The sequence below is a fragment of the Mytilus californianus genome, unplaced genomic scaffold (genome assembly GCF_021869535.1).
Source record: "Mytilus californianus isolate M0D057914Y unplaced genomic scaffold, xbMytCali1.0.p SCAF_5, whole genome shotgun sequence".
Classification (NCBI taxonomy): domain Eukaryota; kingdom Metazoa; phylum Mollusca; class Bivalvia; order Mytilida; family Mytilidae; genus Mytilus; species Mytilus californianus.
Genome location: NW_026262701.1, coordinates 110,703,844 through 110,728,281, shown reverse-complemented (window position 1 = coordinate 110,728,281; position 24,438 = coordinate 110,703,844). Strand labels below are relative to the sequence as shown.

The following is a 24,438-nucleotide window of genomic DNA, read 5'->3' as shown; positions in this document are numbered from 1 at the left end:
TTGAGCATTCCTGATAAAAGTAAATTCAGAAAAGCCCTTCAACTAAACATGGAATATGTGATAGTGTGAAATCAGTCCATTCTCAGGTAAAAGTTTTTTTTTAAAGTAGTTTTAAAAACCATGATGTTGTGATCACATCAACTTGAAATTTATTACACATATGCATGATAGTGTGAATTTTTAAGTTACATTGTATATATGTCAAATTATTGGTAAAGTTTTAACTCTGATTTTATACATTTAAACAACTGGCAAGTGGAAGAATTGTAATTGAGAAATTGACTGAGTTTTCCATGACTTTTTTTCCTACATTTGTCAGTCCATACTAACCCCTTTTGGGATTCTGAGTCCAGAGCAATTTTTCTCATTTCTCCTCTGAGGTGGCGAAATCAGAAAATCGCTCCTGACACAGAATCCCAAAAGAGATTAAGTCCATACATGTACATGCCATATATATGTATCGGGTCCATTCGCTCTCAATACACGTTCGCCCCTTAGGTTCCTTCGCACCCAATTTTTCTTCAAATACTGGGTGAATTATTAGTTATTTTTTAGATGTATTTATCAAAATATTTAAATTTTTATTATAATAATAATCATGATAATTGAAAATTTTTAAATATTGTATACTATATTTTGAAATCATTTTTTTTTGTGACTTGATGATGAATTATTAAATGTAAATTATGTATGATTACTAGTTGTTAATTTGTATTTACTAAATTCAAAGCCAAATTTGGTATAATTGTTCTGTGTTTGAAAATCATGATTGTTATTATAACTAGCTAAGCTTTGATGTAAATACTGCATGTAGTTATCCTTGTATGAGTAAACTCAATGAAGATTTGGTATCTGCTGCCTTTCCTTTTTATACAAGTCTTAGATGAATGAACTTTGCCTTAATCTTCATGATAATCTTTTATTCATGATTCATTTCGTCAAAATTATTAAAAAAAACACAAAACGACACCTGTTTCCATTTTAAGAATGTCACTTTATTTTGAGGAAACAATAAAATAAAACTTATTTATAGCAATACACTAACTTAAACACGATTAAAAATGTAGTCAACATAAAACCAATAAAGGGTGCGAATGTGTGGGATGCAAAAGTGAAAGGGGGCGACCGTGAATGGGAGGGAATGTGATTTGGGCAAACTGACCCAGATTCCAATATATACATCTATATAACCTGTATGTCCTTAAGTTCACTTGATTAAACTAATGTCAATGAATTTACGTCACTTCTTAGGTTCCATGGTTGTCAATTGTCAGTGCATCAAGAAATACTGAAAAATTACTTATCAATTTGAAAGATATCGATCAACAGATAGTGCCAATTTTGGCTAATTAACACCAATTGGTGAATTGTGCCATGAGTGACAAAATTTCAGTGTATATCATCTGCTTTTAGTGTGGGGTAAATACTTTATCTATGGGTTTATACATCTTTGGTGTACCTTATCCTAACGTTAGCAAAAGAAAACCTAACCCTTACCTAAATCAAAAAACTCAAAAATAAAAGAATGCCAAAGCCCAAACTTTTTATCAGTGAAGAAACGACTCGAAAGAAACATACTCAGAGAACTGTTGTTTTTTAAAGTAAACTAACCTCCTCTACAGTACAGTACAGACCGTTAAAAATCTTATTTACAATATAACACGGTCTGGCTACTAGGTCTGACCTCATATGAAACAGTTCAATATTTAGCCCGGAAGTGTCAAATATAATAATCTGCCTCGCATTCGGTGTGGATACGATATATATTTTTTTAATATATTTTTTCTTTAGAGCAAATATAATGTGACGGAAATGCATATTTATGCTTTGGTATTATTTTAAAAATAATAATTTTGTAGAATTGTTTTCTCAATAATAGTTTAGAATATTTGTTCTTCCTGAAAATATAAGTAAAAAATACTGCTTCCACGTAATAGCATTACCCTGAAAAAAATTTCTTGGCGGATGCGTGGAATCTTGAGTAAAACCGCTAAAAATTGGCATCAATTCAACATTTGACCAGGAGAAGTATCTTGTTACACGTATTCCTTACACTCTACCAACATGCCTAGGATCGACAACGACATAAAATTGGATTTTAAAGATGTATTGGTTCGTCCAAAGAGAAGTACACTCAAATCAAGGTCTGAGGTAAATAAAATAAATATATGCATATCAAATGAGCATTGTAGTGGTTTAATATAAAGACTAAATATTGAAATACATTGTTTTTAATTATGAATATACAGTAGAAACAGTATTTTTTATAAATTCTTAAAAAAAAAGTTGCATATAAATATCTGATATGGCTCTATAAGGACCTATTTTAAGGATTTTGAAGGTCATTTTTGCACAAGAATTTCCACGGGAAATAAACCATTTTGTAGTAAACTCTTTTCCAAAGGAGAAAATGTTTGATATCAAAGATTAAAAATAATTGTTTTCTTGTAATCACTTAGGTCTTAAATAAGGGCATAACCTGATAAATTAACCTGTCTCAGTACCCTAATTGCACAGATTACCCAATTTGTCCCCATTTATATTAGTTAAAAAAAGCAGCAGAAATCTTATATGTTTTTTTACAGACTGAACAATTCTTACTTGACATTATGTTTGTCTTTAATTATAGCTAAATCTACATGTACATAGATATACACAAAAAGGTCACATAACATCAATAGATGAAAGTAGCCTGTTAAAAAAGAAAAAAATACAGAAATCCACAAAAATTCACATTTTATAATGTGCAATTAAGATATGTCACATGCATCCATTTCTTATAAAATTCATAGAAAGCATGAACTATTGTCAATTTGTTTTAAAAATGAGGAGAAATGAAACAAAACATCAGTTGTTTAATTTTTACAGAACATGCAGAAGTGAAGTTAAGCATGGGAGCAATTTAGGTACTCCTCATTACAGAATATTGGGCCATTTGGAGGTCGGTTCAAAACCAATTTTTCTATGATTTAGTATGGATTAAAAATTAAATTTGTGGAACTATATATGTGTAGTAAATAATCTTCAAAATAAAAAAAGAACTAAAATTGTTTCTTAAATAATTGTAGGTGAAAAAAACTGGGTACCCTCATGTTACCTTCCCAAATGCCCAACTGTCTTTGAAAATGTCAAATTTTCCAGTGCATTTTTAATCAATTCTTTATGTTTGAAATTGCACAAACATGATATAGGACTAGAATATAGGTCAACTTCTCAAAACTTCAAAGAAGGAGATCTCCCTGACAAAACATTTAAGCAATTATCAGTGCCATTAGCAAAACATTTTGTGAATGATATTAACTTAGTTGAAAGTTTTCTTATTAATTATCTCAGATTTACTTCAGATTTAGAACCACAGATTTTGAAATATTTCTTTTATTTTTAAGTCAAAAAGTAAATTTGATTAACATATGTTCATTTGATGGGGTTAAACATCACTACATACATTGCATGTACCAATTTTTGGTGGTTAGTTTTATGAATAGACATAGAACTACATGTAGTGGACATGTTCATGATGTTAAAGAGTTTGAAGGAGTACATGTACTTGTATAAACTTAATTCATCAGAAGTCTTTTTCATCTGATTGTAATTGTGTCAATAATTAAAGCATTGTGTTCATTCCTGTATTACATTTGTATTACATCAGAAACTACAATTACTATTCATGTTGATAATGGACTACTGATTGCATGTATTATATAACAAATCTAGAGTTGCCATGTAAACATCAGGAGATACGATTAATAATAAGAAATGATAAATGATACTCATTAGATTAATCTATAATTTAAAATCTTCATGAACATTCCTTTAAAAATATGGAAGCAGAGTTGCTAATGCCCAGAAAAGGTGTTGTACCATGCAACCATTTAAAATCTATTATTTGCTGATACATGTATTTAGTTATTATTCCCCCTGCAAACAAAATTCGGGGGATGTATATGTATCACCATGTCCTTCTTTCTATCCATCTGTCTGTCTGTCCGTCCTTCCTGCTTCCTAAAACTTAGCTATAGGTGAACCAAACTTGGTATGCAGTTGCATAATGGGGGGGTGTCATTCACCAAAGTCAGGTAACTCTGACCTTAACTTTGACCTTTGACCCTTATGATGGGATGGGGAAGTGTCACCTACTAAAGTCGGGTCACTATGACCTTGACTTTGACCTTTGACCACTATGATAGTAAAACCTTCTCCAATTGGTGTCTGGCTCATAACTTTTGTTCCTTTTAACTTAGGTTAACCAAACTTAGTATTCAGTTGCATCATGGGCTTGGGGTGTGTCATATACCAAAGTCATATCACTCTGACCTTTGACCCATATGAAAGTAAAACCTTATCCAATTCATGTCCTGCTCATATCTTTATACTGTAAAAATTAGGTTAACCAAACTTGGTATGCAGTTGTATCATGGGCTTTGGGTGTGTCATATACCAGAGTCAGGTCACTTTGACCTTTGACCCCTATGATAGTTATACCTTGTGTCCTGCTTATAACTTTATTTTTGTTCCATAGAACTTATATTTAGGTTGACCAAACTTAGTATACTGATACATCATGGGATGGGGTGTGTCATATATCAAATTCAGGTCACTCTGAACTTGAATTTGACCTTTGACCTTTATGTTAGTTAAACATTGTCTGATTTGTGTTGGTACATACATTTTGTACTGTAGCACAAAGATTGACAAAACTTTGTATGCAGAAGCATCATCTTGACCTTGAACTTTTATTTTTGAATTCACAGTAAACAAACCTGACTTTGTTCCTAGGTCAGTATAATTCTTTTAGATTGAATGATCAGTAACCATGTGTCAATCTAACCCAGGCAGTGATTATATAAAATGAATAGCTGAAAACCAAAAATCTCAAAAATCATTGCCCCAATACTGAATTGCACAATCATGACAGTAGCATCTAAAATAAAAGTACGGGGCCTATAAATGGCTCTATTCAGACAGTTCTGATTTATTCATAGATATTTACAAATACAAAATAATTGGTTTGCACAAAAAAATGCATGTGGAGCCGGAGGTCAGTTAAAAATGATATCAAACAGTATCAATGAAAAAAATGAAATGTTCTATAGATATCTAAGGTTGTTGCCATATGGGGATATATAATCTATGATAGTGATGGATTGGTGCTGAACGTCCTCAAACAATGTTTATTTGCATTAATAAAGAGTAAACATGAATTATACAAATATACAACCTATTCTTGATATTATTTACAAGACAAAACTGATCAGAATCTTTTCAGAATAAAATTATACATTTTGAATTATCAACGTACATACATGTACATTGTACCACTACCGTAATAAATACATTCTGGGATTGGTCTTGTAATTATTATGGTGTTGAATAACTTCCATATTTAGTTATACAATTAGTACATGTACATCCAGCAGCGTTTCAAACTGGGAGAAAGTCTCCCAGTTTTTGTTTCGCATTGACGAAGTCGAAAAAGCAAGACTTAGGGGTGCTGTTTCAGGCAGGCAGTGGCGTCAACAATGTATTAGTTTGTGATTAGATCAGTTTAAGAGGAACCACTAGTGGTAGGTCAATGATATTTGGTATGCAGTTGTTTTATCATTGGCACATCTCATTTCAATGAAGATTATTTGGCCCGCTTCCTCAGTCATGGTCTATTAACTTTAATATATCTGTGAAATGTCTTATTCCTTGTTGCTTTAATTTGTGTTTTATTTAATTTACACCTAATTAAGTAAATGTTTATGTTCGTATGAGCATAGCCAAGTAGAACATTACTCTAATCCCCTTAAACAATGTGGTGAAATTCTAGATTAGCAATTCCTGGCTGTGTAATTTGATATATATTATTTGGTTGAAGCAAAAATATAGAATATTTAAATATTTTATGTCTATTTGGTTACAGATGGATCAATATAGATATATCAATAGAGAATATCTAAAATATGCCATGACTTATTTTAACCATCTGTTCTCCAGCAAAATAAATAGTCAAAGAAAAGAGATGCCACTAAAGGATTGTCAGTATTAATAAAAATGATTGTTCTTTCATTCTACTAAATTAAACATGATCTCTTTTAGAACCTACAATGTAAGGTGGTTTGTAAACTATTGCCGAGGGAGTGATTTATTTGTTGCTCAGAAATGGAATTACAAACTGTCTGCTTAGCCACCAATGATTCCAAATACAGCATACTTTTTAAGAGAAAGTATGTGAGTCTTCCAAAGGCTGGGTCTAGATCAAACTGAAAACAAACAATAATTATAGCGAATAGAAAGAGAAGATCATAAACAAAATCTTTAAAACTGCATACATTTGTAATGGACATAAAACTGGAATACCGCTGTAAGTGTATTTGTAAAGATACTATTGTTACTAAATGTATATAGAATAAAAAAAAATGATAATATTATTATACATGTTATACGGACATGACAAGAAGATTTTTTATTTCCAATCATGGGCCCACTAAGGATATAAATATTCAACATGACAAATGACTTCAATTAGATATATATATATCAATCAATTAATAATTTCAAACTGAACATTCTCTCAAATCTATGTATAAACCTTACTTGTTATTGTTTTTAATTAGAGGTGATTTCTTTTTTAAAGTTTATTTGAGGGAAGAAATATAAAAATAAGAGAAAAATGGGCCAAATACAAATTTACTGTTTGCAATTCTTTTGGTTTTCAATTTCAAAGTTCATTTGAATGGTAATGACACTTGTATTTGTTATGGTGATCTGTTTATGGTACATGTACCTTTCATCATCATTACGGAGTCGATATTTTTATGCCCCCGCCGTAGTGGTGGGGGCATTAAGTTTTACCCTTGTCTGTATGGTACGTACATAATTGGTTTCTGTTCACTAACTTGAGTTTGCCTCAACCAAATGTTATGAAACTTATACACAATGCTTATTACCACAAAACACAGATCAAGTTTGAATTTTGGTGGCGTCACTTTAACTGTTCTAGAGTTATGACCCTTTATAAAAGGAAAAATTGCAAAATTTTTAGTTTCCGTTCTCGAACTTAAGTTTGCCTCAACCAAATGTTAATAAACTTATACACAATGCTTATTATCACAAAACACAGATCAAGGTTTAATTTTGGTTGCGTCACTTTAACCGTTCTAGAGTTATGCCCCTTTATAAATGGAAAAATTGCAAAATTTTTATTTTCTTTTAGTATCAAGTAATTTTTTGAATTGGAGTTATCTTCTTTTGTCCATGATTATAGTTGAATCAACTACAATCAATGCTTTATACAATGCAATGTTTAATTTTGACTTCCACTGATAAAACACAGATCAAGTTGAATTTGGGTAGTGTCACTTTAACCATTATTGAGTTATGCCCCTTTATAAATCGAAAGATTGCAAAATTTTAAGTTTCTATTCTGTAACTTAAGTTTGCCCCAACCAAACATTATGAAACCTATACACAATACTCGAGACACAATATTCATAACCACAAAACTAAGATCAAGTACAAATTTTTTGTTTCTGTTCTCTAACTTTAGTTTGTCTCAACCAAATGTTATAAAACTTATACACAACCGTTCTAGAGTTATGCATGTTTACAAATAGAAAAATTTCTGAATTTTTAGTTTCTATTCTCTACTTAAGTTAGCCTCAACCAAATGTTATGAGACTTACACACAATGCTTATTACCACAAAACTCAGATCAAGTTCAAATTTGGGTAGCGTCACTTTTACCGTTCTTCAGTTATGTCCCTTTATAACTATATGATATGCAAGCGGGGGCATCATCTGTGTTCACATGTGGACACTATCCACATTTATTTTAACATGACAAGCTAGTCAGATGACCAATGCATGCTTCTGACAGTTTCAACATGGAGTTGTGTTGAAAAAAATGCAGATAATATATTCACAGAATTAAATTCTAGTAAACATTGTTACATGACAAAGGATTGAATATTCATATGAAGTGATTTCTGTTATTATTTGGATGAGAATAGCTAATACACTATGTCTTAGAGGTTTTAGGTGTTGTGTTATGCATGCATGATTATAAATATTTCTTTTTTAATGAAAAAATTGAATGAAATATCTTTTTAAATGAAAAGTAAGTTATGTCAATGAGAGATCATGAAACCAGGAAAGATGTGTGAATTACAGTTGTAAGGTTAGACTTCCATTTAATGAGTCAAATATTGAATTAATTAGTTCATTTTAGATCAAACCTTCTCATTGAAAGTAAAAAAGGGTGGTCAAACAAAGGCAGTTAGCAACTGCCAAATTTGAATATTTTAAAATTATTACAGAACCGAGTTAGTTATGCTACAGCAAGTTCTTCAACAACATCTTTTACGGTATGTTGTTTGTTGTGCGGTGTGCTCCTGCATTTTTCAACCATATTTGTGGCTGTCATTTTTCATCGTCTTCCATGTAAAAGTTAAAATATTAACTGTATGTTTCATTTGTAAATTTGTTGAATTTTTTAAAAGTAAATATCCAACACAAAAGTATTGTGTTATACAGTATACACATAACAAATAATGGATTGTTAGATGTAGAAGGTGTGCAGTGCTAAATCTTGATGTAGGAGGAACAACAAATGTATGCTAAATCTTGTAAGATGTAGATAAAAACAATAGATATGGGGTATACATTGTGCTGAGAATTTAAAATAGCCATTATCACTCAGTTGTAAACATTTGTTAACTATTTTAGGACAATATTTCCAAGACACTTCAACCAACTTGTAAAATACTTTAAAAATAGACATGAGGTGGAAAATATATTGTATAAAGCATGTTCTTTGTTGGTTACTGACATCAAGTAGTCCCTTTGACTGCACCCTAGATTTGACCTAGTTACTTGGTTTATTTTGCACGCATCTGTTATTGGTGTAAAGTTATTCTCATCAACATTCAGAGACTAAAGAAAATCTTTTCATGTGAAGTTTGCTAAATCTGAAATTATATATAAAACTAATACATATACAATGTATATATATATTTATGTGTTTTATCACCAATGAAATGGACAGTGAGGATAAAAATAAGAATAAATTAAGATTTCGTTCATTTAAACCTTTTCTAGCGATTTGATAAGGTTTGAGAGAATATGATGTAACAGAGACTCATAATTTTGAAAAAAAGAGTGAAAAAGAATTGAATGTGGCCTGCATTGTGACATAAGATGATTAATCTTAATGTTTTCAGCCACCAAATGCATGAAAACTATGAAAGAAAAGGCATATACATGTATAAGACAATCATTACGTAAGCATTAATCCCCATCAATTTGGTAGAAATGGTTTGAATAGTGTATAAATCTTCTCTTGTTTATTTTTGAAAGTCCTTGCTGTCCATTTTGTTGGTACCCAATCTCTAGTGGCTGTGATACACATATTTATCACTTAAAAAGGTCTTTCATGTATTTTTTGAGGGACAGAATGCATTAAATTGAAAATCTGAAAAAGAAGCATCTTAACATTGCAATGTTTTCTTATTAGAAATCATATGTAGTAACATATAAAAGTTTCCTTTGGGATTTTTAAAGAAACCTATTTTAAAAAATTTAGGACTGAAGGTCACATATTACTGGACAATACCAATTTCAGCTGGACTTGAACCAAGTCTGACCATGGAAGTAAATGACTAGATACTACTTCCATGGTCTGACAGACCGTTGATATAACTGTACAGATATACCTTCAGTTTCCTGACAAAATTTAAAAGTGCATTTTCACATATGGCAATGTAGCACATCCTTACTGGACGTAAACCACTGTGTAAAATCTTAATAAAGTCTGCATGCATCACTTTAACAAGGTATTTTGTTGTTTAAAATAACATTTATATATTCAAATACAAATGTACCTAGAAGCAGTGAAAGCTAAACATGCAATAATGTTGTAGTCAGGAGATTTAATGATTTAGTACACTGTAGAATTCGTGCTGAATAGATATTAAATAGAGCAATGAGTTGACATACTTGTTGAAAAGATATTAAATAGAGCAATGCGTTGTCACACTTGTCAAAATTGATTTCTTTGGGTTACGCCACAGAATTTGTTTTGATCTTTGAACCCATGAGTTTTTCATTTAATAGATCCAAAAAGACCTGATTTTATAATACAAATTCAGTCATGTTAATCGGGATAAAGACAATTTCTTTTCAAGGGACAAGCAAGCTAATGATGAGTCACTTAATTGAGCAAGACACATTGGTTTACTACATGTATGAAGTGAAGATATTAATATGGTTTCCACAGCATTACTTTCACATATAGCAGTAACTAATCTATATAATATATTATCAAAATTCATCCTTTTCCTATGCCCACTTAAAGGAGCTGAAGGTTAGAAAAATTCCAAAAGTTTAAGGCTAAAATAACTGTTGAATCATTTTCCAAACAGATAAAATTATTGAGATTTTCAAGTAAGGCAGTTGTATTATGCACTAACAATTAGGATAAATTTATCAGAGTAACTTATGAGATGTAAGTTAAACACTATCTTTTTTATCTTTCAGGTTGACCTTATGCGGTCATATAACTTCAGAAACTCCAAACAGGAATATACTGGGATACCAGTTATGGCTGCTAACATGGATACAGTAGGCACATTTGAAATGGCAAAAACACTTGGAAGTGTAAGTTTAGGATTTAATGTTGACAAAATTTATCAGTCCTGACCAGGGCTTCCAAAACGGTCATATATTCCGGACATTTGTATAATGTCCGGTAAAAGTCCGGCTGGGCAAAGCATGAAACATTCATCTACTTTTTAGTTTTCAAGGCTTTAAGAGACGGTCATTTTAACATAATTCACGATCTTTTTGACCCAACCTTTTGCCTTTAACAGCCACACATTTCCAGTCATAAAAGTGACATGATCATTAAGTACTATCAAAACAACCCTTTCTTTAATACCTTCTCATTTTAATCAAGGCTTATTAGGCCTGTTCAGGTGACAGGTAAACTATTTTGAAACGGACATTGATCGGTCCATTCAAAGTTATTTTCTTACATTACAGCGGTTTGCATCTAATTTATTTAGTCAAAAAGATTTAAATTATCAGAAATCGTTTACAAATATGATTTGATGAAAAAATTAAAAAGATGAAAATGAAAAATCGTCATAACCACGTTGTTTGAACCAGAGACATGTCTCTGTTTGAACTAGTACATGTGTGCACATGTGCGCAGGTGTGAAATTTAATTATGCACCCTAATTTCTTCAAAAAATGCTTAAATTGTCATTGATACCTTTATCTCACATTTATTTCGAATATTTTCTTGAAGAAATAAAGTAGAAAGAGCTACTTACACTCATTCATGCTTTGCAAATGTTCACGGAATTTACGTCCATGGTCCATGTTTTACCATTGTCAAGATAACATCCGGTATTAGATTTAAAAATGAAAGTAAAGTTTTTGACAACGTTATTTTGCACAAATAAAGAGTCTAAGGCAGATATAAGTACGCTGATGTTGCACACCTCGAATGATGCACTGCCAATTTAACAGTTTACGTCAGAACTTCGAATTTGAATCAAAGAAAGTTTATATCGTTTTTTTTTTTAATGTCAATGGCCAACTCGGCATCTGATTACCATATTTGCCTTTTGTTTATTTAGTCTTAAGGGATTAAAATCGGGATAATATATAAAATGTCCGGCTGGCTATAAATAATTTTGGAAGCCCTGGTCCTGACTCATTAACAGAAAGCAGCCATCTCATTTTATTTCATCATAAATAGAAATTAAGAAATGAATGGATATAACTACTATTCCCGGGTGCAGGATTTTCTCGCTGCATTGAAGACCCATTGGTGGCCTTCGGCTGTTGTCTGCTCTTTGGTCGTGTTGTTGTCTCTTTGACATATTCCCCATTTCCATTCTCAATTTTATTACATCAAATTTTAAACAGGCTTGAAATAGAACAGGACAGAAGTATGTTCAATGTTCAGATCATAAAAGAATATATAGATCTACAGGTTTTCCAATAATTGTTTAATTTATTTTGCAGTGTTGTACTTGACTACCAGCTTTAATTTAGAATACAAATGATTGAAATTTTCAATGGATAATTATGGTTATTTTTTTTTTTTACAGTTTTGCGTGTTTACATGTATACATAAACATTACTCTATAGAAGCCTGGAAAGAGTTCGCTGTAAAAAATCCAGATGTACTGAAGGTATGTTCATATAATTGCGTCATAACAGTTTCAGTTTGAACAATTCATGTTATTAAATGCATATGGCAATGAATGAAATGCAATAACAATTTACTTAATTTTAAAACAGTAACAAAAGATTTGAAAAATAAAATACAAAAAAAAACCCATAAAAACTTGAAGAAACATGAAAACTGATGGAAAATCTGACAAACAGCTGTTACATCCCTAACCTAGTACAGACACAGTGCACTGATATTAAAAAGAGTAAAAAGCTATAAACTAAGATTGATTAAAGGCATAATGACAAATATTGCATGGCCACTTGAGTAAAATTTCACATTCTGTCATATTAATGGATAAACAAATGGTTAAAAAATCTTGTTTATCTGAGTTTTATATGTAATACAATGATGTTATTCTTGTAATTTAAAATATAATGTATTTGAATAGAAGGAGATATGGGATACATGTCAATAAGACAACACACAAATAACCAAAAGCCACATTCATTCAAATCTTAGAAATTACTGTACAAAGCTCTCAAGAGCTAATGTTTGTACTGTTAACCGAATGAAAAAAAAACTTTCATATTGATATTCATATGCTGAAAAGATGCTCATTTCGATATGAATAAAAAGAGATGTTGGATAAACATCAATGAGACAACAATCAGATGACACAAATGAGAAAAAGACATCTAGAAGTCAACACACAATCTTCAACAATGGATAGGTGTCTATACAATATGATGAACATTCTCTGGTTATATTTTTGAAAACACAAGAAGAGGAATTATATCTCTATGGGTATCCACTATAAACTGTGTTAACAATTGGTTCTATGTTTTTCTGTATGCACATGTAGAAGCATGTATATCTTTGTAGATGTCAACTGTAGACAGGTTCATACTGTTTTTATTTATCCATTGTAAATAGAACTTATTATTGTATACGGTTGTTAGTCCATCCTTCTGAACATTGTACAAAACTAGAGAATGCTAGTGAATTTATGGAAGAAAGCTGTTTTTTTGAGATAAAGAGAAACTGACACACATACCATTGGTGCTATTACATATGTCCTCTGTAGACAGGTTAACATTTCTTGTTGTTTTTTCAGTATGTAGCAGCCAGTACAGGGACAGGAAAAGCTGACTTAGAGAAACTAAAACAAATCATTGAAGCTGTACCAGGTTTAAAATACATTTGTGTAGATGTTGCTAATGGTTACTCTGAACATTTTGTACAGTTTGTTAGAGATGTCAGAAAAGAGTTCCCTACTCATACTATCATGGTAAATAGACAAGTTTGATCATCATGAAATGCATGTAAAAAAAGGTTAAGGATCAATTGATGCCATAAAGGTATAGATCCACTCATTTAAGCCTATTCAGGAAGAACATATAAGAAAGGAGGAAATATTTCAAACTAATGGTTCCTACGCATAGCTGTAACTTCAAAATATGTAAAACATTCAGTGTATTTTGGTATAAAATGAAAGCTTAAGGACCTGGGATCACTGTTGAACCCTTGTTAAATATATTTTTTTTGACAGATGAAAAATTGCATGAAATTGAAATTGAAGGGCATATTCTGCCTGTTTCTATGATCTGAAGTACATGTTTCACTCTGGAATTTCCAGGAACTAGTGCGCTTTTACATTTAATGAAAGGCCTGTTGAATTTTTCAGCACAAGCCAGGCTAATGAATTGTTTTGACATGAAATGATTATCACATTATTTTAAACACAGCAAAATGAGTATGAATATTGGAAATTGCAGAATAAGTGGTTTTATTTGTACTAACTAAATGAATTTCTAAAACATGGTATTTCATCCTTTTTTTTTTGGTTATACATCATGTATACAATTATGCAATATTTTGGATTTTGATCAATGAAACAATGACTTGTTTATATTTAAATAAAGAGTAAATACCAAAAATACTGAACTCCAAGAAAAATTCAAAACGGAAATTCTCTTATCAAATTTATATTTAAAAGATAGCTTTTGGTCAAATTGTTGTTTGAACTGTCAAGTTTTAGTTGTTTCTTATTGTAGCATTTTATTACTTTTGTAAATGGTATATACTTATATCAGAATAAACAAAATGTCACTTAAAAAGCAATTTTCAAGCATTTAGGCAAGTTGTTCAGCATGTTCAGCTACAAGATATATAAATTGTTATTGTTTGTTTATCAGATACCACAGAAGTATGGTTTATACCCAAAAATGACCCTTTTCAAACTTCATAAAAAAGGTGGGAGCAAAATTCCTAATATATTTTATGTTGTGTAAGACTACTGTATTTTTATTTAATGAATACTCTCTGATAAAAAAAACAATGATTAATAGGTAAGACCATTGTTATTTGAGTAGAAATTAACAGATAAGATAAGAAATGATCATATTTAAAAATCATATGTTTACCAGTAATGTCCATGGCAGAAACGTAGTTAAATGTCATACAATTGCTGGTTGCATTTTATTCGGTGCAGGGAAAGTAGTGACATCATAAACATGTGATATTATTGTCGATGGTATTTTATTTCAGGCAGGAAACGTAGTTACTGGTGAGATGGTTGAAGAACTGATTCTGTCTGGTGCTGATATAATCAAGGTTGGCATTGGCCCAGGTAGTGTGTGTACTACGAGGAAGAAGACTGGTGTTGGATACCCACAGTTAAGTGCTGTGATAGAGTGTGCTGATGCTGCTCATGGTCTGGGAGGACATATTATATCAGTATGTATTTATAATCAGATGGTGGCTCAGTGGGGTATAGATCATGGCCTTTGTTGATCTATCTTATAATGATGTATTGATTATGAAATAATTAATGCAAGCCATAGATTTGTTGGAAATTTTCACATGGCGTGGGTGGTTCTATTCGAATTTTGTCTTGAGAGTTATTGAGGGATAAAGTTAACGAATATAACAGCCCAGGGCATGTGAAAATGATAACAAGTCTATGGCTTGCATGAATTATTTCAATTCTAATAGGACAAATAAGGGGTGTTCAATCCTTATAATTCTTAACCCAAACATTTTTTTTCGTTGGCTACTATTTACTGTCAAATCAACAGTTGACATGTCGTAACTAAGGAGTGAGCCGCAATGTTGACTTGCTGAAATCCATGAATGTGCGAATGATGCAATAAAATAGAAAATAAAACAACACCTACCTAAAAACTCCATTTGAATGCGATATTATCCGAATTTAGAGGGTACACGTAATGGAATAATCTTCAGCTTTAGAGTTTTCATTCGTATGACGTCACGTTTTGACATCGTCAATGCGCCAAGATCATTCATGAAATTTCGCAGAATTTTATTTTATTTTGATTTTATACATTTTTTAAGATCTTATACATTGATTCTTTTTGTTATTCATTTGAATAGGAATAACGGTTCTGTGGTTTCTTTTTCTATTTCAATTTGAACACTACAAAATCCAAATAGTGTTTGCACATAGGTTACAATTCATGTGGATTTACGTGGGAGGTAAATAGTAACAGCCATTAATATGTACATCTCTGAGTCTGCTTTAAGTATAGATATTTCAAGAATTTTATCACGCTGTTGTTTACAAAGTGAAAGAAGCACATCCTATTAGAATCAAATTTTTGGAACACATTTCATGGTCTATCTTGAAATATTATATTTGTATGTATTAACTTCCCTTAAATGGCTCTGTGGCACATAATTTGTTGTTGATGTTGATGTTCATTTAATTTGATCCAGACATACTGGATGGTAAAGGAAGTTGAGGTTTTATGCACTGGAGAACATAATATTAAAAAGGTGGTTCAAGATGAATGTACAATAATTTTAGGCTTGAACACTGAATTTCTACCCAATAGCACAGAAAAAGGCCATACAGTGAAAAATTGAGAAACTCTTTACACGTTAATAACCCTTTACTACCTTACTCATTGAATGATTAGATATTTCCAGGATGTTGGTTATACATGTATTATTCTGATGAAGGTAAATCCAGAAAAGTTCTTTGGACGCATAAAATTTATAATGTGTTGTTTTCATTTTTTATAGCACTGGGTCGATACCTCTGGCCTCTTCTGGTGGACTATCAGTCTCCAAGGGTATCATCAGCTCAGTAGTCAGTACTTCGGTACTGACATGATTTATAACAATCCTTTCTAAAACTATCCCTTTATAAATTTGAAATTAAAAAGAAACTAAGGTTTCAACTCCCTCAGGCATTTTTTACGGTTCTTTTCGGTCATATAGCTCTTTAACTGTTTCGATTCTTATACATTCCTGACTTTTAAGTATTCGGCTTTGAGCGTTCCTGATGAAGGTAAATCCAGAAAAGCATTTCGGACTCGTGTTGTTTTCATTTTTTACTGATGTAGTCTGGACATAGACAGCTTGATCTGACTTATTGTTAGCACTACTGTATGTCAATTGGACTGAATAATTTTACAGGATGGAGGTTGTACATGTCCAGGTGATGTAGCCAAAGCATTTGGAGCAGGAGCTGACTATGTTATGTTAGGAGGAATGTTGGCAGGCCATACTGAGTCTGGTGGAGAGATGATAGAACAGAATGGAAAGAAGTTTAAGCTATTTTATGGAATGAGTTCTGCTACAGCAATGAAAAAACATGCGGGAGGTGTTGCTGAATATAGGTATAGAAGCATTATATTCTCAGTATGCAAAACTTTTTATTTATTTAAAATTTAGAAATTTACATGCATATGCACATGCATCATTACAAATTTCTGACATCTGGTAAAATACAACTAGATTTGTTTATTATCCAATTGCTTTAAGAAGTTGGCTAGGGGGCATAATGTTTTGTTGGTCATACATTAATTTGAGTGTCCAGTCCAGATCTAAGCAACTACAAATCATAAAGGAATGATCTTTTGTCACTTAACACATTGGTGGTCTTGTGGTGTTTAGCTCACCTTCAGTGCTGGAGGTCCTGGGTTTGAACATTGACCTGGTCAAACAAGAGCCTAAAAATTGGTATGGTAAATTGTCTGGGTAGGGTGGCATATCTTCATGTGGACTGTTACCTTATGAACTAGCTCATTAAAAAGTGCTTAGAGTGTTGGTCTAGTACAAAGCATCATAGTTTGTGACAAAGGTCACCACTTGCTATTAACATTATTTCATCTTGACCTTCATTTTTGTGTATGAATGGCATTATTGCATTAGTTAAATTCTAGATTTAATTTACAAATCATTGACCTTCATTATTGATTTTGAACAGAAAAGAACAAAAAATATAAGGCAAGGGGATTTGCTGTCATCTACAATGGCTCCATTCCTTTATTTCCTTTTCAGGGCTTCTGAAGGTAAGACTGTTCAGATAGAATACAGAGGAGATGTGGAGAATACTATACAAGATGTACTTGGAGGTATCAGATCTACATGTACCTATGTTGGTGCTGGAAAGTTGAAGGAACTCAGTCGTAGGACAACATTTATAAGAGTCACACAACAGTTGAATGAAGTCTATGCTGCAAATACCAAAGAACATTGATAATTTCTTATGCTTACTCCATTCCAGTTACCAGAAATCCAAACGCTCTCTGCCTAAAATGTCTCTTGTCTCTGATCCCGGTTTACTTTTATTTTTTTATTAAGTCTTGTGAATCTCATCTATCAATAATTTCTTTGCACTGTAAAGATATTTATAATCAAAAATATTTTCTGATTTTCACTTCAGATCAAATTGATGTGAGGGGATATTGTCACATGTTTACTTAATTGCAAAATATGGGAAAATAAACCCCTTGAAAACATTACCCTCTTAACAGTACTGAACTTGGATTTACACATTTATTTATTTGATTTTGTTGCAGTCCTTGTTTAATGTTTTATCTGAGTTTTATTTGTTGTTAATTTCTTAGTAATACTTGAAAGAAGCTTAGTCTTCCCATCTTTTATGACAAGAAAAATAATGGAAAAAATAAAACGTAATTGTATTTTGTGATTTCTTTCATAATCATTTGTATAATTTTCATGGTGTAAATTGTTAAAAATTGTTATCGTTTATTGTAATCTGGTGAACCCAGAATGTCATATATTAACAAACAAAGATTGTTTTTATTTGTTAAAGATCATTTTGACATTGTTGTGAAAAATTGCCTGTTGAAGGTAAGTGACGGCAACCTGACTAGTTCTATAAAATCTTATGGAAAAGGTACTTTTTGACCTATACAAGTTCAGTCTTGAAGTTTATCCTTTCCTTTCAAATTTTATTTTTATTTTAAAAAGAATCTCCTTTTATGCTTGATCATCAACTATGGGTACCTTTGTTTCCTCATATGAATAAAAGTTTTGTAGATTCAGTGATTTAAATTTTAAAGATGAATTTTGAGATAAAACAGCAACTCTCGCACAGATATTTACAATGTAATGTAATCTTATAAATAAAGGCAACAGTAGTATACTGCTGTTCGAAATTCATAAATCTATTGAGAAAAAAACAAATCCGGGTTACAAAAAAGTTTTCACCTGTTTATGGACGGCAACTGATGTACACTGTGTAAAATATTCAGGCAATTTATTATTGAAAACTTTTGTTTTCATTGTTTTCGTCAGATTTTATTTATTTTTTCTGTTAAAATGTAAAATGATTATGGCATTGTAAAGTGAAATGTTGAAAACAGCTTTGAAGTTAGTGGGTAAAATTAAGGTTTAGATATTTTAACTGTCATTTCACAACTGAAAAAAAAATTAAAAAAATTCTAAGTTATCTTTGTGTAGATATTATACAACACTCAATTGACATACTGTAAGTTCAGAAATTATTGCGTGCATTTATTACTGCCATTTTTAAGATATGTTATTGTCATTTCAGGAAAATCTTCATTCAGATATGTATCAGGTATCAGAATGCGAGTTCTTACTATTGAGATACTAACCCAGTTGCTTTATTTGCATTAATGAAAACCTCATAATTATTTCTGAATTTACAGTATTGTTTAAACATTTTATTACTACCTGAATAAAATATCAGATCACTATAAGACTAGCAGAGTAAATATTTTTGTATTAGGGAAGTTAATCATATTTTGTGATCTTATGGTGGACAAATCTGTTTTATTTATTGCAGTATTTTTAATCAGTGTTCGCTTTTTATACAGCATTGTCAAAGGGTATTCATTTTAGTTGCAGCATATAAATTTCATTGTATACAATGGGTAAATGAATTTAAGTTTGCTAATATTAACTATGTTTACAACCTACTTTAAGATTAGCAGTTGTTATTGTTACCCAATTAAATGGATCAGGGATCACACAGGATGAACAAAAACCTGTTAGACAAGTTTGTAACTGTTTTTGCAATACTGTGGATTAATTTATTTTCGTGGATTGGGGTGGATATTTGATTTCGGGGATTTGTCTTTATAGAAGCTTTTAGTAAATGTGTACTTTTTAAGTATTTAAACGTGTGGACATATACCCATATAATCCACAAAAATTGGTGTCCCACAAATAAAAAATGAATCCACAGTATAACTCATAGAGAATTTATTAACTTACAAACAAACTTTAATTTTGTTTGAGTTCCCTGAGTAAACAATCAAGTATATTAGCAATAACAAGTTTTATCAACTGAGTTTCATAAAAATGTAGGTTAATCAACATTTTGATAAACCAATTATCATGATATAGCATTAAGTTGAATTATGTTACTATGAAAACTATCAATCTTGTATTATGTAATAATTCATGAATGTCCAGACTTGTGTGGTATGTTTTACACCTTAATGCTAAAATAAAAGGACAATTTGAATCAGAATTTATCGCACAAGAGAAATTATTTTACAGAAGATTATTTTTGGTAGCCATATTTTTTCATAGTACATTGGTTTTATTTACCAGGGATTCACTTATGTTGGTTGGTATCAATTTTCATTCTTGGAGGGGAAAGAAAATGTGCTATTTCGAGTGGTTTTATTGTTTGTTCCTATCAAAGAAACTAAAAAAAAATTGTTTTGGTAACCTAAGAATGTTATTGATTCTACAGAACATGTTACTTTTAAATTTAGTTATGTTGAAATGTAAATGAGAAATGTTTCAGAACTATTGATTTTTCTACCTCTTTTAAAAATCATATGAGAAACTGATGGCTAGTCCTTTTATTTTTGTGGATAATATTAATATTTTAATAAAAATTGCTGTTATTATGCTATTTTGCCTTATTTCTTTATTTGATTCAGAGCGTAATTATTTGATTACTCTTTGTAGCTGGTCTACTTTTTGTCTTGTTTATTCGTTGCAAAATGCAAGATGAGGGGTGGGCTAATCCCAAGGGTGCGTAATGAAACATACTCTCAAATCAGTGTAAGCAGGTCTATAGATATTTATGCCATATATATTTATATGGACCATATATTGCCAAACACCTGTCTTACCTCCAAGACAATATGTTGTCATCACAGACAAAGCCCCAATGAAAATTGTTTATAATTGAATTAAAAATGATTTTTCTATGCTTTACACTACTATTCTCCATGTTTAATTGAAAGATTGAATACATTGTCTAATAAAAAGAGCTTTTTCTACACGAATGGGAATCATAAATACACATTTCTTGTTTAGGTCATGAAAAACTAATTTTTTGAAGAACCACTCTTGATTCCAAAAACAAATACACCAAAGGTTATATCAACAAAATGCTAAGAATTTTAGATTCACAACATATTTGGTAAGTCAAGTATATTGATATCCCAACAAATAGTTGGTTTTCCAACAGGTACTAATTGTGCACCCCAATTGGCTAACTTGTTTGTTTTACTCGTGTGAAGCAGAATTCATACAAAATCTTTGAAGACAAAAAGACAAACATATTGCAAAGTTCTTTATTTTCACTTTCAGATATAATGATAATGTGGTGTGACTCAATAACCCACATTTCAGTGAGTGCTTTGAATTTAAATATTCCAGTGAACTTGAGATTAAGGATACTACTGAAACTACAACTTGATCTTTTCCTCCATGTTGACACGGACGACTTTAACCTAGAATCTATAACAAATGGGATGATTTTCAACTTTCCAATTGTTAACTCTCATTTCTTAGAAGTAACTTATTCTTGCCTTATTGTATGGCATCTACAGTTCAAAATTGACATGTTATGCTTTTGTATGTTCACACTATATGGACTTCATTAGTGTTTGCATATATCTCAATTGATAGTTTATGCTTGCATATGTTCACACTATATGGACTTCATTAGTGTTTGTATATATCTCAATTGATATGTTATGCTTACATATGTTCACACTATATGGACTTCATTAGTGTTTATATATCTCAATTGATATGGTATGCTTGTGCCTGTTTATATTATATGAGCTTTATTTCAAGGATATGGCCCTTATATAAAACCTGTTCCAAAAGAGCTGAAATCGACCCTACATAAGTTTTAAAGTCGCCATCATGAATTGGTTTACCAATAAGATATGTCTTAACTCATTGGCAATGTGTCTTCAAAGTCTTTAATTCATTAGACTGAGTGTGGATTCACGTGGCAGGTGATGAGTGCATAGTAGAGAACGTTCTCCCTGTCGATGTACCCGGTCTGACTCCTTTTGGAGTTCATGCAATTCCCGCAGTTTGTGTTTGTGTCCTTGATTTGTCTTTTTAATCGATTTAAGAGATTTGACCTCTGGTAAACTACTGTTACCTAAATCTATATTTCTTTGTAACTACATACAGAAGGAAACTTGATCTAGCGGATGTTTATATGAGACAGAATTTATACAAAATCAAGAAATTAGAGGATCCAATGAACCTAATTTGCTTATCTTGGACTCTAAAGGAATATTAAGACTAATTTCATTCTATGCAATCCTATCCAAGTTTTCAAGATAAAAGCCCAAAATGCAAAACTGGATAACAACTATGCTTAGTTGATTAATGATTTTGATTATGTTTGACCATCATAGATATTGTATTGCTGGTCACTTTTCTGTTACTGTTTATATATTCTTATAATGGGTCATATTGACTTATAAGTTGGTCTTGTCTTGCTGATCACTATTGCTTGTCAAAATTTGTACTATAGATTTCAAAATAGCAACCTAAACACCAAAATTTATTTTACTTTGTTGTTTTTGTAGCTTTTTAGAGTTTATCTCGATCCACTAGTTTCGCAAAAAAACAAAAAAAAAAGGATAAATAAAGGCAACAGTAGTATACCGGTATTCAAAAGTCATAAATCGATTGAGAGAAAACAAATCCGGGTTACAAACCAAAACCGAGGGAAACACATCAACTATAAGAGGAAAACAAATGAACAACAGGAACACCAAAGTGCAACAAAAACAAACGCCAACACACATAGAAACGAACTATTTGATAACAACTGCCATATTCCTGACTTGGTACAGGACATTTTAAGAAAAAATAGTAAGATTTGTCATTGAAAGGCGGTCACTTCTATTAGAAGTCGGTTGAAGATTTCGGCAACGTTAACTAATTTGTAGATCTTGTCTAGATAATAGACCAATGGAAATATGCACGGTAACCTCCATGCAGTACTTGATTATGGCTAGACTTATTGATCTTCTCAATTGCTGCAATCCAGAAGTGAAGAACTGGATCTCCTTACTGTTTCCTATGAAGATCTAATTTATCCATCTGTTGAACATTAGGAATGCTGTCGCGGACTTGTGTTTATATATAGCCCGAGTGTCTACATATGTTTGAATGATGATCATATTCAAAAACAACTTTCTATTGATTTATTCTGTACATATATGTCCAGTGTGCCGTGGTTCCTTTATTTTTTTTTGTATCTTGATAAAGCATTCGAATCACCGTTTCCCTTTCAAGTCCTGTACTTAATATAAGAATTGAAGACAAGACAGAAGTAATCCAACGATGATCAGAAACATCTTATCCTGTGGATGTCAGAACATATGTAAACGGATTATTAGTAATATCTGTCAAAACAGTAAATGAATTTCTATATCAACAGTCATGAATCTTTTTTGCTGTTTGTACACTTTAATTCCAAAAAATAACGTCTGTAAATGGGATAATTACACACTGTCTTATTGAGACCTCTACTAGCATTGGCTAGGACTGTATTTCTTTCGTCTTGTACTTGATAGAGAACAGTACCAATTCCTTTCGATCTTGCATCTTAGTACATTTTGAACGGTTTCTTTAAAGCAAGATAAGCTTAAATTTGAGGCGACGCTAATCATTTTCCCATAAGTTCATCAATTGATTTGTCTTCTTGTTCTCCCAATTTTCAATCCGTGATATCTTTCTCGACTTCTAATTTTCGTTGAAGCTGGCATTAGATCGTTTGATGGTCTAATTATTTTTGACAAACTCATTACAAATCTCCCATTTTATCACACTAATCCTAAAAAAAAATCCCAAATGGTCAGGTGTTTGTAGTGTAGGCCAGTTGGTGACTTATTTGTAGTACATTTGTCAAAATGAACAGAAATGTAGAACTGGGTCTTCTGGCTGTTTCCTTATCTATTCATCTATTGGACATTATAAATACTGTTTACGACCTGTGTTGATAAATCAAGAGTGTCTATATCTGTTTGAAAGGTTACCAAATGTAAATCAACGAATATGTCTTCAAAAAGTCGCTAGTGAATTAATGAGTCCAACAGGCAAACGGTAAATCAGTAAAATACTGGTGGTCTAATCGATCGTCCATTTAGTTCTGTCCTCATAGCATTCTTCACTCTCGATCTGGTGTCCAAAACTTTATTTGGCCTTTTTAACTTTTTTTATTCGAGCGCCACTGATGAGTCTTTTGTAGACGAAACGCGAGTCTAACGTACAAAATTTTAATCCTGGTATCTATGATAAGTTTATTTACAGTAAAGTACCGGTTTCATCCAAGGGTCCAACAACTCTTGGTAGTGCATTAGAAATTCGATTTGTTTGTGATTGAGTTGGCGGAAATTTAAACACATGCGTATCTTATTTTATGCGTTGAGCGTGATGATGTGGAGTTGTTTTTATACGATTCTCTCATTTTTTTATTTGTTATCTTGGTTTATATTTCTTAATCGATTTATGAGATTTAAATACCGGTAAACTTCTGTTGCCATGGCGTTGTCATTTTATTTTCGACTTATGAGTTTTAAAAGTCCATTTGGTATCTTTCGCCTCTCCTTTGCCTTAATATATCTTGAAATTAATGTTATGATATATCGAAACAAACTATTTAAAGATATTTATTGTTATAACAACTGGTGCGACATTTATTGTACCATCCAATGTAGCTATCACCTAAGTTATGACTTACAGTAAAG

At 31.5% G+C, this 24,438-nt stretch overlaps 1 protein-coding gene across 2 annotated transcripts; it reads left to right on the top strand.

Moving 5' to 3' along the window:
- Nucleotides 1-1,808: 1,808 nt before the first annotated feature.
- Nucleotides 1,809-20,336, top strand: LOC127700613 (GMP reductase 2-like). Of its 2 annotated transcripts, XM_052204161.1 has the most exons (8): nt 1,809-2,151; nt 8,301-8,348; nt 10,519-10,638; nt 12,102-12,185; nt 13,284-13,457; nt 14,717-14,905; nt 16,610-16,812; nt 17,477-20,336. In XM_052204161.1, exons 1-8 carry the CDS (start codon nt 2,065-2,067, stop codon nt 17,673-17,675), a joined length of 1,104 nt encoding a protein of 367 aa, XP_052060121.1. In that variant the 5' UTR covers nt 1,809-2,064; the 3' UTR covers nt 17,676-20,336. The 2 variants fall into 2 exon arrangements, with proteins under 2 accessions (XP_052060121.1, XP_052060122.1); XM_052204162.1 differs by lacking the exon at nt 8,301-8,348 and having other exon boundaries at nt 1,812-2,151.
- Nucleotides 20,337-24,438: the final 4,102 nt, after the last annotated feature.

Bases quoted from the DNA above. Each gene is read 5' to 3' on its own strand.
- LOC127700613 (XM_052204161.1), top strand. From the start codon at position 2,065: ATGCCTAGGATCGACAACGACATAAAATTGGATTTTAAAGATGTATTG. The intron at 2,152-8,300 runs GTAAATAAAATA...AAATTATTACAG, and splicing joins CACTCAAATCAAGGTCTGAG to AACCGAGTTAGTTATGCTAC. The intron at 14,906-16,609 runs GTATGTATTTAT...ATAATTTTACAG, and splicing joins TGGGAGGACATATTATATCA to GATGGAGGTTGTACATGTCC.